At 39.8% G+C, this 22,159-nt stretch overlaps 2 protein-coding genes across 4 annotated transcripts in view; one reads left to right on the top strand and one right to left on the bottom strand.

Moving 5' to 3' along the window:
* LOC111158524 (striatin 3) overlaps window positions 1-3,410 on the top strand; it is a 113,523-nt gene extending 110,113 nt beyond the window's left edge. For all 3 annotated transcript variants that reach the window (XM_022520611.1, XM_022520622.1, XM_022520627.1), the window contains 2 exons: window positions 1,501-1,587; window positions 1,672-3,410. In XM_022520611.1, the coding sequence (XP_022376319.1) occupies window positions 1,501-1,587; window positions 1,672-1,841 (257 nt within the window). In that variant the 3' untranslated portion in view covers window positions 1,842-3,410. The remainder of the gene's footprint in view (window positions 1-1,500; window positions 1,588-1,671) is intronic.
* A 2,010-nt stretch (window positions 3,411-5,420) lies between these two features.
* Window positions 5,421-21,308, bottom strand: LOC111139099 (cochlin). Its single transcript, XM_022491250.1, has 13 exons — window positions 21,262-21,308; window positions 20,856-20,912; window positions 20,720-20,767; window positions 18,610-18,766; window positions 17,678-17,811; window positions 16,907-16,969; window positions 16,408-16,452; window positions 16,154-16,301; window positions 11,833-11,936; window positions 10,709-10,935; window positions 10,008-10,524; window positions 5,697-7,416; window positions 5,421-5,433 (listed from the first exon to the last, which is right to left on the bottom strand). Exons 2-12 carry the CDS (start codon window positions 20,887-20,889, stop codon window positions 7,241-7,243), a joined length of 1,653 nt encoding a protein of 550 aa, XP_022346958.1. The 5' UTR covers window positions 20,890-20,912; window positions 21,262-21,308; the 3' UTR covers window positions 5,421-5,433; window positions 5,697-7,240.
* Window positions 21,309-22,159: the final 851 nt, after the last annotated feature.

Raw genomic sequence — 22,159 nt, 5'->3', positions numbered from 1 at the left:
ATACCAGTATTCGCTACTTTATTCCCTTCTTGGATGAATCAGTTTATGATACTGCTTTCCATCCACCAAAGGTATATATTGCCAGTGCAGAGGCCAATCCTCTTGTCCCCGAGATATTTATGCAACATAACTTTGTACTTATAACTTGTTTTTTAATTTTAACTTACCATTAAATCCCATTTTCAAGAATATTGTTTTTGCTACTGTCTGGGGAAATCCAGAATAATTTCTCTAATATACTCTCACCCTCCCCCCTTTCTTATTTCTGATGTATAAAATGATTGACATTTCAAAGGATAAATGAATCTGATAATAGAATCTTTAGTTAGGAATATATCCTCCAGTGATTTATTTATTAGTAACCCTGTATAGGAAATAACCTTTACGTCTCTTAATGAGAGAGATTTTCTTCTGTATTTAGTTTAATTCCACTTTATATGATCTTGAGCCTTTGATGCAACCATATAGTCATTATGTTTTCCACGGCCTGCCAGATACTGTCAGATTCTGTCATACAGATGTCTTTTTTAGGAATAACTAGGAAAGTTCTGCAGTAGATTTCAAATTCTCTTTAAAAAAATTATTACAGGTATACCTCTGTGGGTTCAGTTTCACACCACTGCAGTAAAGCTCATTGTCATTAAAGTATGTCAAATGAATTTTGATTTCCCAGTGTATGTAAAAGTCGTGTTTATACCATACTGTTGTCTACTGAGTGTGCAATAGCATTGTGTCTAAAAAACCAAATGTATGTACCTTAATTAAAGAATATTTATTGCAAAAAAATTGCTAACCGTTGCTTAGCTTTCACCAAGTTGGAGGCACTCATCACAGATCACCGTGACAAATACAATAATAATGAAAAGGTTTTCAATATTGAAGAATTATCAAAATGTGATGGAGACACAAAGTGAGCAAATGCTGTTGGAAAATGGTGCCAATAGATTTGTTCAACACAGGGTTGCCACAGATCTTCATTTTGTAAGCAAAAAACAAAAAAACAAAAAACCTGCAGTATCTTTGAAGCACAATAAAGTGTAAGGTATACCTGTGGTACTGGGTGAACCTTGAAAACTTTAAGTGACAGAAGGCAGACACAAAAAGCCACATGATATTGTATGATTTCAACTGTATGAAGCATCCAGAATAGGCCAAATCATAGTGAGAAAAAGCAGATTAGTGGTAACCAGGGACTTGGGGGAAGGGAGATATAGGGAGTGATTGCTTAATGGGTACGGGTTTCCTTTTGCAGTGATGAAAATGTTCTGAACTGGATAATGGTGATGGTCGCATATCATTGCGAATGTTCTAAAAGCCACTGAATGATACCTTCCCAAATGGTTAAAATGGTAAATTTTATGTTACATGTATTTTACCACAGTAAAAAATATATTGCTATAGTGATTGTCTATTTTATGTTGATGCTATATTATGGTTTCTGATCTCGCAAGTTAGTAACTCTTTGTGAAAATTTTATCATCTGTGTTATGTTTTATTTAGGTAAAATGATCCATTCTATGGTAGCTCATTTGGATGCTGTTACAAGTCTAGCAGTAGATCCTAATGGAATCTACCTGATGTCTGGAAGTAAGTCTGAACTTCCTGTACTGCCACAAGCTTTATAAAAGAATTGTTACTCAATAATGTACTTTATTTGTTCTTTTATTATAGGCCATGACTGTTCTATTAGATTGTGGAATTTGGACAGCAAGACATGTGTGCAAGAAATAACAGCACATAGGAAGAAATTAGATGAATCGATTTATGACGTTGCTTTCCATCCATCAAAAGCATATATTGCCAGTGCAGGGGCTGATGCCCTTGCCAAAGTATTTGTGTGAATCAACAAAAACTCACATCTTAACAACAAATTTGCTTGGACAAAAAGAGGGTCTGCATCACTGCCATCTGAAAGGTTACTGATATGACACTACATGTGATCTGCTTGCTGAAAACTATTCAAGGCAGGCATAAATTGATGGAAATCACATCTTAATGTCAGGCTCATTAATTTAACTGTAATTACTGTATCTTGTGGGACAAATAAAAAGGACTCCATTATTTGTGGCCTGTACTGGATATGAACTGAGCGTATGTCTGTTTTTTAGGTATCTTTAAGCCAATGTGGAGTCTGATCTTACAAAAGACTTTTATTTTGGACTCTGTGTGCTGCCTTAGGGTTAGGAATGTGGTGCTCTTGTTGGGGGGGGAAGTGAGCTCCAAGAGTAGCTTTTTTTCATCTCTTAGTGATTTTTCTGTTTATCAGTTGAATGCCACAGATTCCCTTTTAAACTTATTTTGCTTTAAAAAAAAAAAAAAGAAATAAAATTTAACTTAAAATATTTTAGCATTAGTTGCACAAAATGTTTGGATAAAATTCTAGTTTTTATAAGTCTTTTTATATATTTAGCCTGTCACAACAGTGCTCAAGATTGTATTGAAGTTTTTCTGCATTATACAACCCTAAAACACAGAGATCTCACTGACCCGCTGCCGTGTAACCACACTTTTTCCTTCTTTTGCCTAATACAGCTCAGCTAAGTCCTTCCATAAAGATGCTAAATCACCTTCATCATCACATAATTGTCTTCATATACCAAGGACTATTAAGTGTATTAAAATGAAACAGTGGGGTTTAATACTCCAAATGAACTCTTTAAAAAGAAAAAAAAAAAAACTAATCTTGGCATCCTATCACTATGTGATATTTTGTACATCTTACTGTATTTACAAGTTTATTTATCAAGGATTATCCATCTTGCTAATAGCCTATTATTTATTTCACTTTTTGTTGATCTTTATATCCTTTTATTAATGTGCTAAAGGAACCTGTATATCTATTTTGGAACTCTTTGAATAGTCTAAAATAGACTAAAAATTGAATATTTTATAGTTTAAGTTACAAACCAAGGTGATTTCCCCCATATGCATATCTTGGTTTACCATGATTCCAAACAAAAACTATCTTGTTTAAAAATATTTGGAGTAAAATTTTATTTGCATTACAAATAGGATACAAAAATAGTTGAATCAGGATACAGAAATCTGTGTTTGGATTAGTTATCCCTGTTTTATTTTTTCAGATGTGCTTAATTTTATGGTGTAACTAAAGATTTTGTTTGTGTAATGCATGATTAAGACAATAAAGTATTTTTTCTAGTCTTCCAAAAACTTTTCTGATCAGTTTGCGAGTTTTGATGAGTTTTGTAAGGTTTTTGTTTTACAAACTATGAATCAGCAAATTTTTAAGATTGTACCACATAGCAAACGTACAGCTGTTGAAAAATAATGTATATAAAATGCATATAATAAATATTAAATTGTGTACCTGTATGTTACTGTTGGCTACATTATTTTGTGTTGATTTAATAAAGTGCAATACTTTACTCTCCATCATTAAACTAGGAAATGGAGATGATTTCTCAGTGAGTCCTTCATTTTTATGCTGTTCTATTAAACTTTGTATTGCTTATTGAGACTCTAATTAAAGATTAGGACAGTTAACACTATTAAGAATGACTTTCTACGTATTTCACCCCATTTGGGAATCTTAAAAAGTCTTCTATTAGGGGCGTCTGGGTGGCTCAGTGGGTTAGGCCTCTGCCTTCGGCTCATGTCATGATCCCAGGGTCCTGGGATGGAGCCCCGCATCCGGCTCTCAGCTCAGCAGGGAGCCTGCTTCCTCCTCTCTCTCTGCCTGCCTGCCTCTCTGCCTACTTGTGATCTCTGTCAAATAAATAAATAAAATCTTAAAAAAAAAAAAGTCTTCTATTAAAGTAAGTTAGATAATTCACAATAACCAAAAAAAAGAAAAAGTAGAGATCCAGTATTAAATCATTTCCTTAAATGTATTTTTTTTTTTTTTTTTTTTTTTTTTTTTTTTTGACAGAGAGAGAGAGAGGGAGTACAAGCAGGGGAAGAGGGAGAGGGAGAAACAGTCTTCCCATGGAGCAAGGAGCCAGATGTAGGGCTTGATCCCATGACCTGAGCGGAAGGCAGATGCTTAATGACTTAGCCACCCAGGTACCCCTTAAATGTTCTGTTTATTAAATCTGGATTTCAGTTAATAGTGTTGTCATTCCGGCGCCTGGGTGGCTCAGTTGGTTAAGCAACTGCCTTCGGCTCAGGTCATGATCCTGGAGTCCTGGGATCGAGTCCCACATCGGACTCCCTGCTCCATGGGGAGTCTGCTTCTCCCGCTGATCTCTCTCTCCTTTCATGCTCTCTCTCTCTCTCTCTCTCTCTCAAATAAATAAATAAAATCATTAAAAAAAAAAAATAGTGTTGTCATTCCTATCTAGCCATACCTATTTCCACAAAAAAAGCAGAGAATAAACTGCGTTACTCAATTAAAAGTTGTTCTTATAAATAATAAGTATCTTGAAACTTTTTCTTTCAACAAGGTAATATCCTTTTTTGAAGAAAATTGGAAATGGAATTAGAGAGTAACAAAACTTAAGTGGCAAAATTCTGTCTGAATTATTAGTGCAAAAAAAATTACATTGTGTGTACATTGAGAAATTGTGTTTTCTACATAAAAATACAAGTGTCAATTTTAGTCATTGCTGGTGAAATACTAAAATTTCAGAAATTTTCTTGAAGTGATAGAATTTTTTGTTTTCTGAAGATTCAACTTAATGAACAAAGTAAAAGGCATATTTTCTCCTTTTTTTTCTCCTTAGTTTTTGAAAATAACAATTTTTCCAAAGGTAGTATGGTTTCCGGCACCTATTCCAAACTGATGTGTTACTGTTTAACTTGTCATCATCGCAGAGCATAAACATTCACCTCTTGGGATGTGTTAAAACTGAAATGAATAAAAATTAGTATAGATGTTTATTTTTCTCTTCTCTACTTTGATTGTATTCTTCTCTCCAGTGTTAAATGTTTGGAAGAGACTAAAGGATGCAAAAAGAGAAAGTCTTATTTTGTGTGCTCCCTTTTGTGACTTATAGGAAGTTATGTAGACTGATTTGACTATGAAATGGTGCTTTTTTTAAAGTTTAAGAATATTTTTGTATACAAATGTTAATCTGTTGACTTTCTCAGTATTTAATCATAATCTGCCCTTTTCATACTTTATTTTTGTGTAATTTTCTCACATTTCAAAGTTAGTTATCCACTAACGACTAGTACCTCATTTAACACCTTAAATGTTATAAAAAGCCTAGCGTATTTGAAATTTAGGCATGCCTGCTAAAGTTGGATTGTAATACATCTTTTTAAAAATCCTTTTACTCCCTTTTACTTAACGCTTTTTTTTTTTAAAGATTTTATTTATTTATTTGACAGAGATCACAAGTAGGCCGAGAGAGAGGGGGAAGCAGGCTCCCCGCTGAGCAGAGAGCCCGATGTGGGGCTCGATCCCAGTACCCTGGAATCATGACTTGAGCTGAAGGCAGAGGCTTTAACCCACTGAGCCACCCAGGCACCCTAAGTTAATGCTTTATCTTGTTTACTGACATGAAATAATTGATAGTAACTTGATAGAGTGGTCATTTCTGCTCTTAGTGTTAAATCAATCAGAGTGTTAGTTTCCCTGGTTACATCAGATGCCTCAGAACTTTGTCCTTTATAAAATTACCTTCTTTAAAAATGCTTGTAATGTTTGGAAGCTGGATTTTCATTTAATTTTTCAAGGAGTGGTACTCTCAGCTAAGTATTTGTTTTCTGTTTATGGAGGGAAAAGGTTAAACCCATTTTTGCTTAATTAAATAAAAATTCTTGTTAAATGAGTCAATTAATCTTTGAGGCATTTTGTTAAGGGGCGGGCGCAGTTTGTCTTCCCATACCCCATTTTGCCAAATTTTTAAGTAGTGTTAAAGGCAATTTCATTTCTGCCTTTCTGAATACATGATCCTTTCATCCCTTTTATATAACCTGTGAAATTGTTAGACTCCAAAGATTCAGAATTAATACATGTACTCCAGTAAATCATTTAACACCTTTTTCAGGTCAACGTGTTAATTGTTTCAGATAGGATCAGTGTATGTGTGAAGGGGAATAGTGTGCATAGGTTGGATAGGGGAGAGGGCAGGTCCTCTCTGTAGAAAAGATAAGGCAGACTGGATGACACCTCTGTCTGAAGGGAGAACTCTTGGTGAGGTAATGATAGTTATATTAAGGTAATTCTGATCACTTTTCAAAAGCCAACTTTATAAGCATATGTAATTAAGAATAATGTTAATTACAAAACATACTTGTTGAACTAAGTAATCAAAAACATCTCATGCTGTTTAACTTGGTAGTGGCTGTGTATAATGCCTAGAACAGGAGACATTCAATAAATAATTGAATAAATGTAACAGTTTTAAGAAAAAATTCAGAATTGGTCTTTCTGCATAAAATAGTGAATGTAGGATTTTTTACCATGTCCCAGGGATAGATACTTGGAATAATAAAAACAGCTTAGAATAATAGTCACTAACAGTTTTATTGCTTAGTCAAACTACAATAGTTTTTCCTGCAGTCCTTTTTTTAATATGTGCTTTCCCTCAATGCCAAATGTTTACAAGTATAAATAGTAAATAAAAATTTACCAACTTAGCTTTTTTTTAAGTACATGGATGACTTTCAGAGTATAAGCCAAATATATCAATACACATATAAAATTAAGGATATAAATAGAAAAATATCAGGCAATCCTATCTTGTTCAGTGTGATATTTCCATTATGTTATTAGGAAAATACACTACATAAGAAACTTCAGACCTAATGCCCTTCCATTTCATTCATAATTACAACTTTTTAGAATGTAAGTAACAAATATGGTTGATTAGTTTTAAGACAACATCTATCAGGACAAAATAACATTTGAACTGAGTTAACTCTAAGTTTCGTTTTCCTTACATATTTAATGCAGAATGATTAGAGAAGGAATGTTGCTTTTGTTCTGAGTATCATTCTTTTATTGAGCTATGGAATTTGCATTTCTATACATATTCTATACATTTAATATGCCTTTTGGGATTCTTAAGATTTGGATGCACAAATCCTCTTTCCTGAGTTTCTAAGGGTCATGATTATGAAGCCTAGGCAGAGTGTTTAACAATTCTAAATTGTCATTAAAAGGTAGTTGCTTTAAATGAATGCTTATGTGCTTGAAACAGCTGTTGGCATTTTTAATATAGTAGTTTTGTATCTGATCCTATTATGCTATATAGTATTTTGGTATTATGAGAAAATGACTTATACATTCTGTCCTCTTACACTTTTTCTTTCAGTTGTCAAAATGTCACCATTATTGCTGGGATTCCAAGAAATCTCTACAGATGCCTCTGATAACATCAGAAACAATTGGTTCTAATCCTGTGAACTCTCTTGTGAAGAAAGCATGTGACTCCTTTGGTTTAGAGGCCATATCTTTCAGGTCATCCAAAGGTGCCCAAGCCACACCAACAGAGAAGATGGTGATACCTACAATGAAAATATATAAGTGAATTAAAGCCAAGTTCCAGCTTATATATAAAATTAGATTAGATAAAAATAGAAAAAAAATATTTTTTCATGAATTAGTAAATAGTTGTAGCAAAAACTCTCCAGTAATGTCTGAAGAACTAAATCTCCTTCACCAAATGGTTAGGTAGGTTTTAACGTCATTATAATGAGAATGACTAAACCGTTGAATCAAAACAAGAAGCTCTGCCATCAGTATAAATTAGCGCATTTACAGATAAATCACATGATCACTGACAAATACTTGGTAAGCTGATATCTTAAAAAACAAAACAAAACACTAAGACACTTACTGAAATGGGAAACTTCCTGAGATTGGCATGAGAATGGGCTGCTTGCCATCATCACTCCAATTAATAATTTTACTGGAGTCCAAGCCAATGTGACCGCATGAAAGAATGACACAAAATTTGGGATATGTAAATGCAAGTTTTCTAAGGCTGTTGCATTGCCAGGGATGGCGACCAGCCTCTGTGAATATGAATATTGAAAATTTTCTTGCATTTTGATGTGTATGTTACATTGGCAAACTGACCTGTAGTCAGAAATTTGACCAAAGCACAGATCTGGTGATAAAAACAGCCAAAAGAGCAAGGTCTGGGAACTGGAATAATTTCTTCTAGTTAGGCATTGAGGCATAACCTCTGCATTCCCTTGTACTACTAGAAGGCTTTTACTCTGACCACATTTTGGCTAGGGTGATTACTACATTAGTTTGATTCACCTCGATCCCAAGTGTAGTATTTGTTCACCATCTTTCTTTTGGGTGAAATTCCCTATAATGTTTTGAGAGTTTTTGAAAAATCGGCTCTTCTTTCTAAGACTTATCCCCCTTCTAGTATTCAGTACCAAGAGTTGTGAATACTTAACATACAAATAGATCAGGTTTAGTATATGTAAAAGCTCCTTGAAACTATTTATTACCCCTGGTTAATACTCCTCTGGCAAAAAAAAAGAAAAAAAGTAAAAAAAAAAATTCTCCCCTCAAGTTTCCTCACTTGTAGATTAAATTCAAGCTCAAATTGGTTAGCTTGGACCCAATGTATAATTACAGCTTGAAAAAAAAAGTTATGACCTAGCCCTGACGGTCTACCCTGTATTCTGGGTCTTGTTAACTTTGTAACGTTGACTTCACTATCACTAAAGGATAATTTTCATGAAAATCGTTTGGCCAACCACCTGACGTTCAACTAACTACATAGGGAAAATATATTTCAATTAATCCAGTTCACTTAATTTAGCCTGAATCCAAGCCTATTAACCATAAGTTATTTCAGTAAGCTACATTTTTAAACATTTATGAGAGAGAGTGCATGCGCACACATGCACAAGTCAGGAGAAGGACAGAGGGAGAGAAACCCTCAAGCAGACTCCCCATGGAGTGCCAAGCTCAATGTGGGGCTTGATCCCACAACCGTGAGATCATGAACTGACATGAAAGCAGGAGTTGCAAGCTCAGTAGACTGAGCCACCCAGGTGCCCCTGTAAGCTACGTTTTTAAGGAGTATGATAGCAAACATGACTTTTGATCTAGGTTAGATGTATAATGTACATGATGTATAAAATAAGCCAGATATATAAAAATAAACCAATGTATAGGTTAAATTCCGTGGATCAGTTCTCTACTCACTAAAAAACAGTATATTCCATCAATATATAAGTACATTAATGTGCTAATATATCAAAGGAAAAAGATTAATTTATTAGAAGTTAAATAGGGAAAAGGATGTATGTAAGACTATAGAAAAATACAAGGCTGCTAATTCCCCTCTCTCAAGTTAGCGTTTTTTTTTTTTAAAGTATTATTGGACTGCAATCACTCAGTTTTATCCCAGCGTTTTGTTGCCCCATTTGATCTCAGCAAAACATTATGCTAATGTTTTCAGGAATGAGGGGCCTTTGCCAAGTAATATTAAGGTTGGGGTTAAGGGAGAAAGAAGGCCTTTTCATACCCTTTTACAACATCAGAGTGTGTTTTTATTATCTCAAGAAGAAAAAGACAGTAAAAAGGAAGTTTAGATGGAATAGAATTAAAGTCTACTGCTGACCTTATCTTAGAAAACTCAGGCCAGACTCAAAACTACTACTAAAAAAAAAAAAAAAAAAAAAGATAAAATATCAAATGGATTCATGGTAAATTATAAACGGTGATTTTGCAGGCATATAATCCAAGTTTGAGCCAAACATAAGCCCCTGTAACGTGTTTCCTTGACATGGTTCTCCTGGGCATTCTCCCAACAATACAGAGCTTAGGAGTATGGACTCAGACCACTGCCTGGGTTTGAATACTGGCCTCACCACTTGCTAGCTGTGTGGTTTCGAGGAAATTTATTTCCTTATCCGTAGAATGAGATTCATCTGTCTGGTTTGACAGTTAAATCAGTTAATACTGGGTAAAGCTCTTAGAGCAGTGACTGCCATAATGTAGGTGTTTGTTCAATAAAATAAATGGTTTTATTTTTAAAATAAGTTTTTATTTAAAATAAGTTTAATATTTACAAAATTCACTGAATGCCTCGGGTCCCCACCCAGAAGAAGGACAAGAACCTTACCTGTATCGTGTGCAGCAGCAGCAGGGCCTCGAACATCATCATAGGACTGGCCGTCTGTGACAATTACCAGGAAGTTCTTGTTGGGGCTGTCCCTCACAGGACCAAAGACATTCCTAACAGTGAAGGAGATGGCTTCACCTGTAGCTGTCCCACCACTCATGTAGCGAATGTTTCTGATAACAGCTAGAATATTCTCTTTGGTGCTATAATCAGTGAAACTGAACTCTGTGCGCTGATCATAGGTGAACTGTACAGCAGCTATTTTGGCACCAATGTCTGAGATTTCAAAAGTCTTGGCTATGTTGGAAACAAACTCAAGCATGAGGCGAAAATTACTGTCTCCAACACTGCTGGAGCCATCAATTAGAAAGGCAATGTTCACTGAGTTGTAACAGGTCTTGCTGCACATCATTTGCTCATGAGTGCAGAGCTTCTGTACCAGAGGCTTTACATATTTCGTGGTGCCAAACCAGTTAGGCATGTGGTAAGAGAAGAAGCCATTATTCCGACAGACAGCCTAAATGAGGGAGACATAAAAGGGATCCAAAGTTGTTTCTTAAAAATTATGGAAACATTAAAACAGTTGTAAAAAACATTGTCTTGACCGTTCAAAGTTAATTCAGATAAGGGCCAGTCAGCACTGTGGCTCGAGGACCAAAATTAAATCACGACCATAACAGAAGACACCCTCACCTCCGTACCTTGTCAACAAATGCCACATCCTGAACCATGCCCAGTTCTTCAGGGATAGGCTTGGCCACAGAAACTATAAATACATTGACACCAAACTCTCTGGCCACGATGCCGGCTTCCTCAATGTCATCAGAAGGCCAGCCGTCGATAAATACCACCACCACTTTGGGGATCCCTTTTCTTACTCCAGTGTCTGCTGTGAAGAATTTCTGGGCGGTATGCTTCAGGGCTTTTCCTAGGTTGGAAAAAGAAGCAGACTGGAGCAGCACCACTGCTCAAATGACATTTCTGTTTCCCTGTACCAACTTGATGCCACCAAAGCTCAAGATTTTAACTTACATAGAACTTGTCTATAATCTATAATAGATGGGAAAGTTTAATCATCCATTGGGCTTATTTGTCTTCACAACCCACGTTACTTCCCCCATCACCTCCCAAAACCTCATGTTTCCTTACTGTACATCAGTCACCAGTCAGAAACAAAACTGACTCCACTCCCGTAATTCTGCTCTCTAGCCCCTTACTGACTAGTACCACTAAAGACTGAGAACAAGAAATGTTCCTTCAAACTGTCTGTAGTGCTACTCCAGTTCTTTCTGCCCCATCTCCACTTGTTAAATCATCTGCTGATCTTTGCTTCTTTTTAACACGCTGAACAGTGGCTACCTGTCCTATCCAATATAAGAATAATAAAGCACAAAACTTTTGTGTTTTATTTACTTATTTTTAAAATTTATTAGAGAGAGAGAGAGAGAGAGAGATCATGAGCAGGCAGTGAGGCAGGCAGAGAGAAAGGGGGAAGCAGGGTCCCCGCAGAGCAGAGAGCCCGATGCGGGGCTCGATCCCAGGACCCTGGGATCATGACCCAAGCCGGAGGCAGAGGCTTAACCCACTGAGCCACCCAGGTGCCCTCCTTTTTGTGTTTTAAACAAGCAATATTACTTAGTCCTTTGGCATATTTTCCATTACAAATTGAGTATCTTAGATGATCAAGTACAAACCTAGCCAAGATTTCAGTGTCAAGAGGAAAAGTTTCACATCTGCTTCTATAAAACAGCCTAAAACCGTTTTACATGTCCAACCACTTATAACCCTCTCTTGTGTTGCATCCCAGGTGCCAAAGTCTACTTACCTGTATTGGAATTACCCCCTCTGAAACCTACTTCCTTTATGGCAAACAAAACATCTTTGGCTGATGTAAAGTTTTTCAAGTAAAATTCTATTTTGGGATGTTCACTAAGTGGAAAAAATGAAAAAAAAAGTTATCTAGGGAGAACTGGGAAGGTAAAACAAGCAATATTATATACCTTAAAAAACGTCTTTAAATTGGACAATGCCTAAGTCTTGCTCAATCCCATAGTATATAGTCAGTTAAGGAACTGCATCCTTACTTGACTTTTAAGACATCTTGCAGAATTGTAACAAAAACCATTGCTACCTTGAGGGTTTATTTTATTCTGGGTAATATGCTATATACATGTAACATGTATCAGCTCATTTCATCATAACTCTACAAGGTAGAAACGATTATCCCTATTATATAAATGATGAAACTGAGGCTCAGAACATTTAGGTAACTTGCCCAACAAAACACAGCTGCACTTGAAATTCAGGTTTGTCTGGCACTAGAGTTCATGCCTAATCTATATGGTGCCCCTGAAACCAGGCCTGGCTCAGAGCACTGGACTTAATGGAAATCTGCAGAGTTGGGCAGCACAGAGTTGGAAGGTGGCTGGGTGTGAGGTTTGGTCTGTTCCAGTGGGAGAGCCTGAAAGCACTTAACAGAGTGGGTCTATTAAATACTCCAGTTTTTGAGGGGCACCTGGGTGGCTCAGTGGGTTAAAGCCTCTGCCTTCGGCTCAGGTCATGATCTCAGGGTCCTGGGATCGAGCCCCGCATCGGACTCTCTGCTCAGTGGAGAGCCTGCTTCCTCCTCTCTCTCTCTCTCTCTCTCTGCCTGCCTCTCTGCCTACATGTGATCTCTGTCTGTCAAATAAATAAATAAATACTCCAGTTTTTGGTCAGAAGAGGCAATTTCAAGGACACTGGGACCAACATTTTTAAAATGAGAAGGTATAAGAAAAAAATGTGAAGGATTACAATATGGAATTTTTGTTATAATAAATGATATTGACATTACCAATCTTAATGTATATTATAGGATTTGGGATTTTCCATATTTAATAGTAGATGGATTTCAGCTCACTTTTTTTTTTTTTTTAAAGATTTTATTTATTTGACAGAGAGAGATCACAAGTAGGCGGAGAGGCAGGCAGAGAGAGAGAGAGGAAGAAACAGGCTCCCTGCCAAGCAGAGAGCCAGAAGTGGGACTTGATCCCATGACCCTGAGATCATGACCTGAGCCGAAGGCAGAGGCTTAACCCACTGAGCCACAGGCGCCCCAGCTCACCTTTTTCTCAGTTGTTTTTTTTTTTCATCTTTTCAGCTCACTTTTTACCACTACTCTGTGTTCATTAGAGACCATGGTGAATAAAAACAGTTAAAAGCACCATTTTTTATGTTTATAAAATATAAAATACTGGGTAAGTCAGTATTTAAGTATAAAATTTTAAGTTCTTAGTATTATCAATCGTCATTAAGTCAAGAGTTTTGAGACATAACTATAGCACTGGTTGTATTTCTGTGTATCTGGTGAAATGCTGGGTCACAAAATCAGATACTATGGGTTGATAACATTTTCATTTTATTTATTTATTTATTTATTTAAAGATTTTATTTATTTATTTGACAGAGAGAGATCACACGTAGGCAGAGAGGCAGGCAGAGAGAGAGGAGGAAGCAGGCTCTCCCCGCTAAGCAGAGAGCCTGATGCGGGGCTCGATCCCAGGACCCTGAGATCATGACCAGAACCGAAGGCAGAGGCTTAACCCACTGAGCCACCCAGGTGCCCCAATAACATTCTCATTTTAATGGTCACTTTTCAAATATCCAAATTGTGATTTATGAGATTTAGTCTTGTTTTTGCATCCTTAATGATATATTCTGTTATTTTGCTTAAATATAAACTCTTGACATGGTTTATTCTGATGTTCTTCCTAAAGCAGAAAAACTATTAGCCAAGGAGCTTACAGAGAAGCTAATTCTTTGTTTGAGTCTAAAGATAGTGTAGCTTTCATCTTGAAAAAGATTTGGATAAAAATCGCAAAGAAAAAAATTAAGAAGAAAAGTACTGAGGGGAATTTCCCCTCTGCGATGTTAAAGGGTACAATAAAGCTACAATAATCAAAGCATTGTGGAAAAGATGTGGAATTAGCTTATAGATCAAGGAAACTGACTTGCCTAAACTTGTATATAAAATTAATATTTCAAATCAATGGAATAAGAAGCTCATTTGTTTAAAGGCGTGGGACAAATGGTTAAATTATGTAGAAAACAAAGTTAAATTCTCATACCAAAAAAGAAAAAATCTAAATTAAGAACCAGTTGTAAAAAAAAAATAACATAAGAATGAAATAGAAATTATTATTTGTAGTACTGGTGCTACCTTCTTACCCACTACTGATAGTGGTTTAAACTGGATCAACTTTCTAGAAAGCAATTTAACTTTGTATCAGAAGCCTTAAAAATGTCAGAACTCTTTGACCCAATTTCACTTTCAGGAATCTAGTCTACTGAAGTAATCAAGGATGGCACAGGATGACATAAGGATGTTAATGATAATGTAATGTGTAACAGTGAAAATGGTTAAACATAATTATGCAAAGGAACACTACAAAACTTTTTTTTCCTTTTGAGAGTGAGTGTGTGAGTGGGGGTAGGTGGATGGAGGAGGGGGTAGAGGGAGAGAATCTTAAGCAGACTCCACAGCCAGCACAGAGCCCACACAGGGCTGGATCTCGCAATCCTGAGATCATGACCTGAGCCAAAATTGAGTATCAGATGGTTAACCAACTGAGCCACCCAGGCATCCCAAAATATTTTTTGTAGAGTAGTTGTGATCTGGTAAAATGCTTAAAATATTAAGAGATGAAAAAAGAGGACATAAGACATTTTTATAGTTGGAGCTTTTGAAAAAGCAACATGCACATGTAGGAGTGGAGGGGGGTAGGCAAAATGGGTGAAGAGTGGGAGTTGCAGGCTTCCAGTTTTGAAATGAGTAAGTCAGGAGAATAAAAGCTACAGCACAAGGAATGTAGTCAGTGGCATTTTAATAGCATCCTACGGAGACAGATGGTAGTTACAGTAAACACAGTGTAACATAAAAGATGTTGTATCACTATGTTGCACACCTGAAACTAATGTTAACGTTGTGTGTCAACTATACTTCAGTTACACACACACACACACACACACACACACACACACACGCATGCACGTATAAACAAATTTTCTTAAAATACTGAAAGGTGGGCGCCTGGGTGGCTCACTCAGTTAAACGTTTGCCTTTGAATGAATACCCAACTTTCGTATCAACATGAATGTGAAGAGATTATGCTGAGTGAAATAAGTCAAGCAGAGAGAGTCAATTATCATATGGTTTCACTTATTTGTGGAGCATAACAAGTAACATGGAGGACATGGGGAGATGGAGAGGAGAAGGGAGTTGAGGGAAATTGGAGGGGGAGATGAACCGTGAGAGACTATGGACTCTGAAAAACAATCTGAGGGTTTTGAAGGGGTGGGGGGTGGGAGGCTGGGGGAGCCTGGTGGCGGGTATTAGGGAGGGCAGGTATTGCATGGAGCACTGGGTGTGGTGCATAAACAATGAAATCTGTTACACTGAAAAGAAATTAAATAAAAACAAACAAAATTTAAAAAAAAAGTTTGCCTTTGGCTTTGGTCATGGTTCCTGGGATGGATCTTTGCTCAGTGGGAAATCTGCTTCTCCTTCTCCCTCTGCCATCCCCTCAGCTCACGTTCTCTCTAATAAATAAAATATTTTTTAAAAAAATAAAGGATACAAAACATTTTATGGTGATTATCTCTGAGGGGCATATTTGGGAAATTGGTTTTCTTTGTGCTTTATATGTTTTTGAAGCTTTCTATAGTGACCATATTATAATCCTAAAAGCCATAGATCTTATTTTTAAATGAGCAAAACTAAAAAGATGGAGTTCAGATCTCCAAGGAACTATGGAAAATGTTTAAAAGAATGACAGAGTAGGGAGGAAGAATAAACCTATCACTTCTTCCTTCAGCAAAGAGGAACTGGGAATTGAGCAGAGCATATGTGCAGACGTAATTTGTATGAGCAACAAAACCCTTTAGTTTATCTTCTGGTCCTCAAATAGAATATGATTCTCAATCTTTTTATTCCAAAAAGGAAGCACTTATACCTACCTAGTCTGCTTAGCAGTCCTAAATCCTGTATTTACAGTTTGGAAATCAGATTGTCTACAACTCAATATGTTTACATTGAACCAAAATGCATGTATCCATTAAAAGGATTCATCTTTTATCATCAAATCTCCACATTTTAACAAGATTGGTACCTGGCTTGAACAAGGCCCACATGTGGTCCCTCTGTTCCAATTCCCAACATTAGAGCCACTTTGCCAACAAAATTCTTCTGTAGATTAAATCGGCGCTGCCCAATATTAAAACTTCCATCAATCAGAAATGCAATGTCTGCTTTACAGTCTGTGAATACCCAAACAAGTCTTTCTGTTAGCAGTTTCAAGAGGAGGGGTGGAGGGAGGAAGGGACAGTGAATGTTACTTTCCCAAACGGTTATCTGGACTCTTACCTTTATTGCCAGTTTTCTTCTCAGGGGTTTTCTTTAGTCGTTTCCCTGAAACAAAGGATCTGTCAGTTATACATCTGCCTTTGGCTCAGGTCATGATCTCGGGGTTCTGGGACTGAGCCCTGTGCTGAGCTCTCTGCTCAGCAGGGAGAAACTGTGCCACTACCCCTGCTCATGCCCTTTCTCTTTCAAATAAATAAAATCTTTTTTTTTTTTTTTTAAATTTTAAGGTTTGAGAAAGAGAGTGACCATGAGCAGGGGGAGAGGGAGAGGGAAAAGCAGACTCCCTGCTGAGCACAAAGCCCAATGTGGGGCTCAGTCCCAGGACCCTGAGCTCATGACCAGAGCCGAGGTCAGAAGCTTAACTGACTGAGCTATGCAAGCGCCCCCGTTTTGTGTTTAGTATCATTTTCCTTTAAAAGGAAAGCTATCAACAACACATTTATTTTGAATTTCCAAATGCTGTGTCAGGTGACTAGGAGAGAGCTTCCATATTTCATACCTGTAGGTGGACGTGCTGTGGACACTGCTTGTCCTGTGGCTTCCTGGGTACCACTTTTTCCTTCTGTTAAAATAAAGAGAAGACTATTTTTTCCCCTTCCTTCTTTACCATCAAAACATAATGAATCTAATTTAGGGGCCTATGGGGTGATATATGTAATCGAGTGATGGCAATTGTATGAGTACTTGTTTCATGCTAGTTTGACCAAAATGGGTTTTTAGCTATTAAATCATATTTTAAAAGAATCACCAAAAATGAATTCACATTCATTTTCACTCACTAGTGTTTTTATCTAGTGTTACTTGGTAAATGTCAGGGCATTCTGATTGCAGGCAATGCAAGTTTCTTTTTCTTCTTTCCCTCTCTCTCTCTCTCTTTTTTCAAAATAGGCTCTATACCCAGCATGGAGCCCAACATGGGGCTTGAACTTAAGACCCTAAGGTCAGGACCCTGAGATCAGGACCCAAGCTGAAATCAAGAGTCAGATGCTTAACTGACTGAGCCACCCAGGCACTACAGACAATGCAAGCTTCTAACTGCAGTCTTCTAACGGCAAGATTATTCTTCCCCCATTCAGCCAGGTTTAGCTTGAGTGGGTCTTTGCGTGTCCAGTCCCCTGACTCTAACCCATTGTTGACTCCTCCAAGTCCTGATTGCAGGCTTTTCCATCAGAGTCAAAGAGATTGGATAAAGAAAAGCAGAAAACTTTTTTGGGGGTGTGTGTGTGAAGCAATATTTATACAAAAGTAAGAATAATGTAATTGTACCTACTTGTCACTGTGAAAGAAGCAGACCACCTGGAAAGTGTTTGAGACTGAATGCCATTGGCAGCTACTGAGGAATAGTTCTCTCGACCTGGTAGGCTATATATTCGCACGGGTCCCCCAGAGTTGCTGATTACTCCCCTGTAACACAGAAAAGCAGCTGATATTCTACCCAGGGGTATGTGGCTGACTTCTAGTGCCATGGTACATCTATTGTTCTGATTAATCAAGAAAACAGTTCATCGGGGAAGATACATAAGGATGCTGCCAGCCTTTTGAAAAACTTGCTGACACAGGTATAAAATAGGCCTGGGAGAAACAGTTTTGTGCTGTCAGACTTCCTAAATGTTGACAGGAACATACCTGTGGGATCCTGTTCCCTACAGATCAGAGATTCAGAGTTAACCAAATAATTTTCTTAGTTTTCTAAGGTACTTCATATGTCCTTGGACTTCATTTAAAAAAAAAAAGTCTTGCAGGATAGCAGAGTGGGTGGTGGATATGGGCTCTGGAGGCAGCCTGGGCTTTCAGTTCTAGCTTGGGCACTTGCTAACAGTGGCAAGATGGTTGGAAACTCTGAGTTCAGTTTCCTCATCTATAAATGGAATGAAATTGTATCTACTCCTACAGTTGTAGATGTCATGGAAATTAAAACAATGTCTAGCACATAGCAAAAATTCACTAATATATTACATGATTAGGCATGCTCTAAAATCATAGGGATCTAGCTATCAAGAAATAATACAATTTGCCTTTAGTCAGAAAGCTTCCTTTTTGTAGCTGGTGCTTCAAGGATATTCATGAAAACCTTAAAAATGTATCCATCTTCTGTGGTCAATATTGACACCAAAAGAAAGAAGGTGGGGGTGTCCATTCGGCTAAAGAGGGAAAGGATGTTATCACACTTGGATTCCTCTCCCCTTGCATGTGTCAGCTTACCTGTGGACAGCTGCACCACATATACTTGATACAGACGCATATACTATGTTCCCAAACACGGAGAATTCCTCAAGAGCGCAGCCCCCTGGGCAAAGGACATCTGCTTTCTCTTTCCTGATGTCCAGGCCTCGGGTAAAGCATGTGATAGCAATGGGAACTGAAAAGAACGAAGGGAATGTGATGACATTATTAATTCATTCTAGAAAAATAAAAATCTCAATTACAATGATAACTATGGACACAGTTACCTGAGGTAAAGATATTAAATCTGGGCTGAGCCTTGAGGAACATTTTCTTTCTTTCTTTTTTTTTTTTTTAAGTAGCCTCCACACCCAGCGTGTGGCCCAATGTAGGGCCTGAACTCACACTCCTGAGGTAAAGCCCTGAGCTGAGATCAAGTGTCCCACCCTTAACCAGCTAAACCACCCAGGCAGCCCAATGAGAAGCATTTTCTATAGACACATGCACAAACCTCTCTAGGTCCCATCCTTTGCTTCAAGGATCAGTTATACCAGTTTTTCTCCAAATGCAGTGCCTTAAAATTATATCTTAATTTAAGGAAGCCAGTAAATAGATGTTTCCCTTTACAGAATGTCATTTAGCTCAATCACTCATATTACAGATGCAGAAATCAAAGCGATGGGGTTAATTTGCCCTAGGTCACACTGCCCAACTCTTGCAGGATAGGAAACAGGGAATTTAGTCTCTATGAAATGAAGCATTTTTATCTGAATGGAACCTGCTTATTCCTGCTCCAAGTCAGTCCCAAGAGATTTATCAGGCAGTGAATGCATTTTTAGAAAACAGCATTAATACTCTCAATTTTTACATACCAACCTAAACTAATAAGGAATTGAAGTTCTTACTACAAAAGACATTAGGTAGACAGTCACTGGCAGCATGTAACAATGTAAGATAATATGTTAACTCATCAATTTACGATAAATACTGAGACTAATGTTATTAAATATTATTCTCCAAACATAAGAAAGTGTGGTTATCCAAAACTTTTTGAAACAGATGTTAATTAAAAAAACCAAAAAGCACATTCTTTTTTCAAGACAGGGTAATACTGTCCGGTCAAGCCCATTTGAGTAGCCTGCCTCTACCAACGACCTTTTTCTATGAACTGTGTTGAGCTGCACCATCAACTGTACTTGTCTCTGGAAGGGAAGGCAGAATGCCAGGTACAGTGCTGATTCCTTAGCTCTGAAACACTCTAGATTGCTGGGGAAGTTAAAATCTTTACCAAAAACAGTGGACTCATACCCGTGAGCCTTATACATGTGATCAAACAGCCTTAACCCTTCCTCTCACTTTCCATGTCATCAGAGGCTCTGCATTTAGCGGCCAACACTGACTTGAGAGAAGGGAGGGTGGGGGTGGGGGTGGGGGTGGGGGGGCGGGAGGGGGTGCTGAAAACAGCCCAGTGCAATGCTTACCCTCATTTCTCCTTTCAAGGAGAAACAGGATAGATTTTGTAAAAGAGTTTGCCTTTTATATTATAGAAAACACACACGCCAATACTCAGACTTTTACATGTGGAACAAACTGTTTTTAGACTCTCTCCAATATGAAACGGGCCTACAAATAGGGGTTACTCCTAGAAACCAGGGGTTCCAGCAAGGTGGGACAAGGATGTAAGCATCTCTCTCTGTCTCTGTCAGCTCTGACAGTGTGAAGTCGGATCTGAAGTCGGATCTCCCTGTCCTCAAACGCCGGGGACAACCTGAAACTAGGTGCCCCTCGGTGGGACTCAACGAATACTCCCCTGCCTTGACCTTTCCATGCCGACGCTCGGCTTGCCAGGTGCCTCCCGCAGTGTGAGTGTGGGTTCGGGGACGCTTGCTTCTCCGCGCCTTGGGAAGAGCGTCCCCGTCGACACCAGGGGCCCCCTCGCGTGGGAGAAATGGGTAAGCCGGAGCAGATACGCTGTGGGTAGGTATGTGTGTGCGCCAGGCAGCCGCTGCAATCTTGGCGCCCTCCAGCTTTGGTCCCTGGGGCCAAGGTCTAGGGGCTCGGTCTGAGCGCGCTTCTACCTGCCGGCCCCCAACCCCTCCCACCGCCTGGACCGAGACCTGCTTCCCCGACAGGGGAACCCGCAACTCACCCGCTCCCTCGCTGCCCGCAGGCTCCGGCAGCAGCAGCAGACATACACCTGCGAAGAAAGGACAGCGCGAGGGCTGGCTCCAGCCTCCACCCCGCTTGGTGCGACGGGAAGGAGGTGGGGAGGGGCGCGTACCCACCGAGGCAGAGAACGGGGATCCAGGCTGCAGACATGGTAGTCGAGGGGCTGCTCGGACCTGGGAGACAGGGAGAATGCGAGGGAGGCTCCCGGGAACGGAAGCCCCCACTTCCCCACCACGCTACGCCCGCCACCCCTTTGGAGATCTCGCACCCCTCGGAAACCCAGGGGCGGTGGAGGGGAGGGAGGTGACCTAAGAGGCCGCTGCCCCGGAGCTAGCGCCTCTCTATCTGGAGGCGACGCTCTGGCTGCAAATCGAGCCAAACCCTGCATCGATGTGCAATCCCGGCCGGGGAGAGTGGGTGCGATGTCAAGACAGAAAGAAGCTGGGAACGACAAAGGAGAGACTCGGACAGGCAGGGGTCAGGGACCCGCACGCCCGCAGCCGGACGCCCAGTGCTCCGCACCTGAGTCGGAACCGCCCGGCTGCGCCTGAGTGCGGAAAGTGCGGCTCGCTTCGCGGCTATAAAGGCCGGGCCGCGCGCATGAGCACTGTGCGGGGGGCGCGCGAGGAGGGGGCTGGGAGCCTGTCCCGCGGGGCTGGGCGGTGGCCGTCCAGCTCCGCCCTCACCCGCTCGCGGTCTCGGGTTGAGTCCTGCGCCAAGGCGCCTCCCCCCCCCAGCGCGGACCTCGGCCACCTGGACGCCGCGTCCGTCCCTGGGGAAGGCGCGAAGGCCCGGGTCAGTGTCAAGGCCGCCCGGGGGCCCGGCGTCAGGGGTGTCGGAGCGACTGTAGAACGGCGGCGGGACCCGTGCCTGGGGACTAGCGGGGTGAGCCCGGGGTGCACGGCGCCCGCCGCGCAGGCTTCGCTGCGCTTCGGGCCGGGCGGCTGCCCGACGTGCGCGGACGGTTCCCCGCGCACAGTTCCCGACGGCGGAGCTGCGGCCCTCGCCGGGAACCTGGCGCTGCTTCGGCCGAGGGGGCGCAGGGCCACTTGTCCGCCCAGAGGCCTTGCGCCCCGGGAGAGCTACCAGCTCCACGCGGCCTCAGAACCAAACTTTACAACTTCGTGCTCTCGTGGAAATGGAGTTCCTACTTGTAAATTAAAAAGCAACCTGGGTTTTGCAAACGCGGCCCTGGTATTTTTAAGAAACTCTGTCAACTGGTTGGTTATTCTTTCGACCTTAGGATCCAGCCTTACGACTTGGTTTCTGCTGGAATCGGATTTTCCCCAGCGGGCTCAATTTACTGTAATGGGGAAGGCCACGCTTCTGAGGTAGCCCGGGCACCTCACTGTATCTGTATCTTCCTTTCTAGATCAGGAAGGATTTATGCTTGATTGCTTTTCCAAATTCCCAGACCTGT

The sequence above is a fragment of the Enhydra lutris genome, unplaced genomic scaffold (assembly GCF_002288905.1).
Source record: "Enhydra lutris kenyoni isolate GAN:26980312 unplaced genomic scaffold, ASM228890v2 scaffoldscaffold4, whole genome shotgun sequence".
NCBI lineage: Eukaryota > Metazoa > Chordata > Mammalia > Carnivora > Mustelidae > Enhydra > Enhydra lutris.
The sequence above is the reverse complement of the archived record's forward strand: the minus strand, read 5'-3'. Positions and strand labels throughout refer to the sequence as shown.

Excerpts from the sequence above, each read along its gene's own strand:
- LOC111139099 (XM_022491250.1), bottom strand. The coding sequence starts at position 20,889 with ATGTCTGCAGCCTGGATCCCCGTTCTCTGCCTCG. Across the intron at positions 20,768-20,855 it reads GATCCCCGTTCTCTGCCTCG|GTGTATGTCTGCTGCTGCTG; the intron begins GTGGGTACGCGC and ends CTTTCTTCGCAG. Across the intron at positions 16,302-16,407 it reads GAAGAAAACTGGCAATAAAG|ACTGTAAAGCAGACATTGCA; the intron begins GTAAGAGTCCAG and ends GGGTATTCACAG.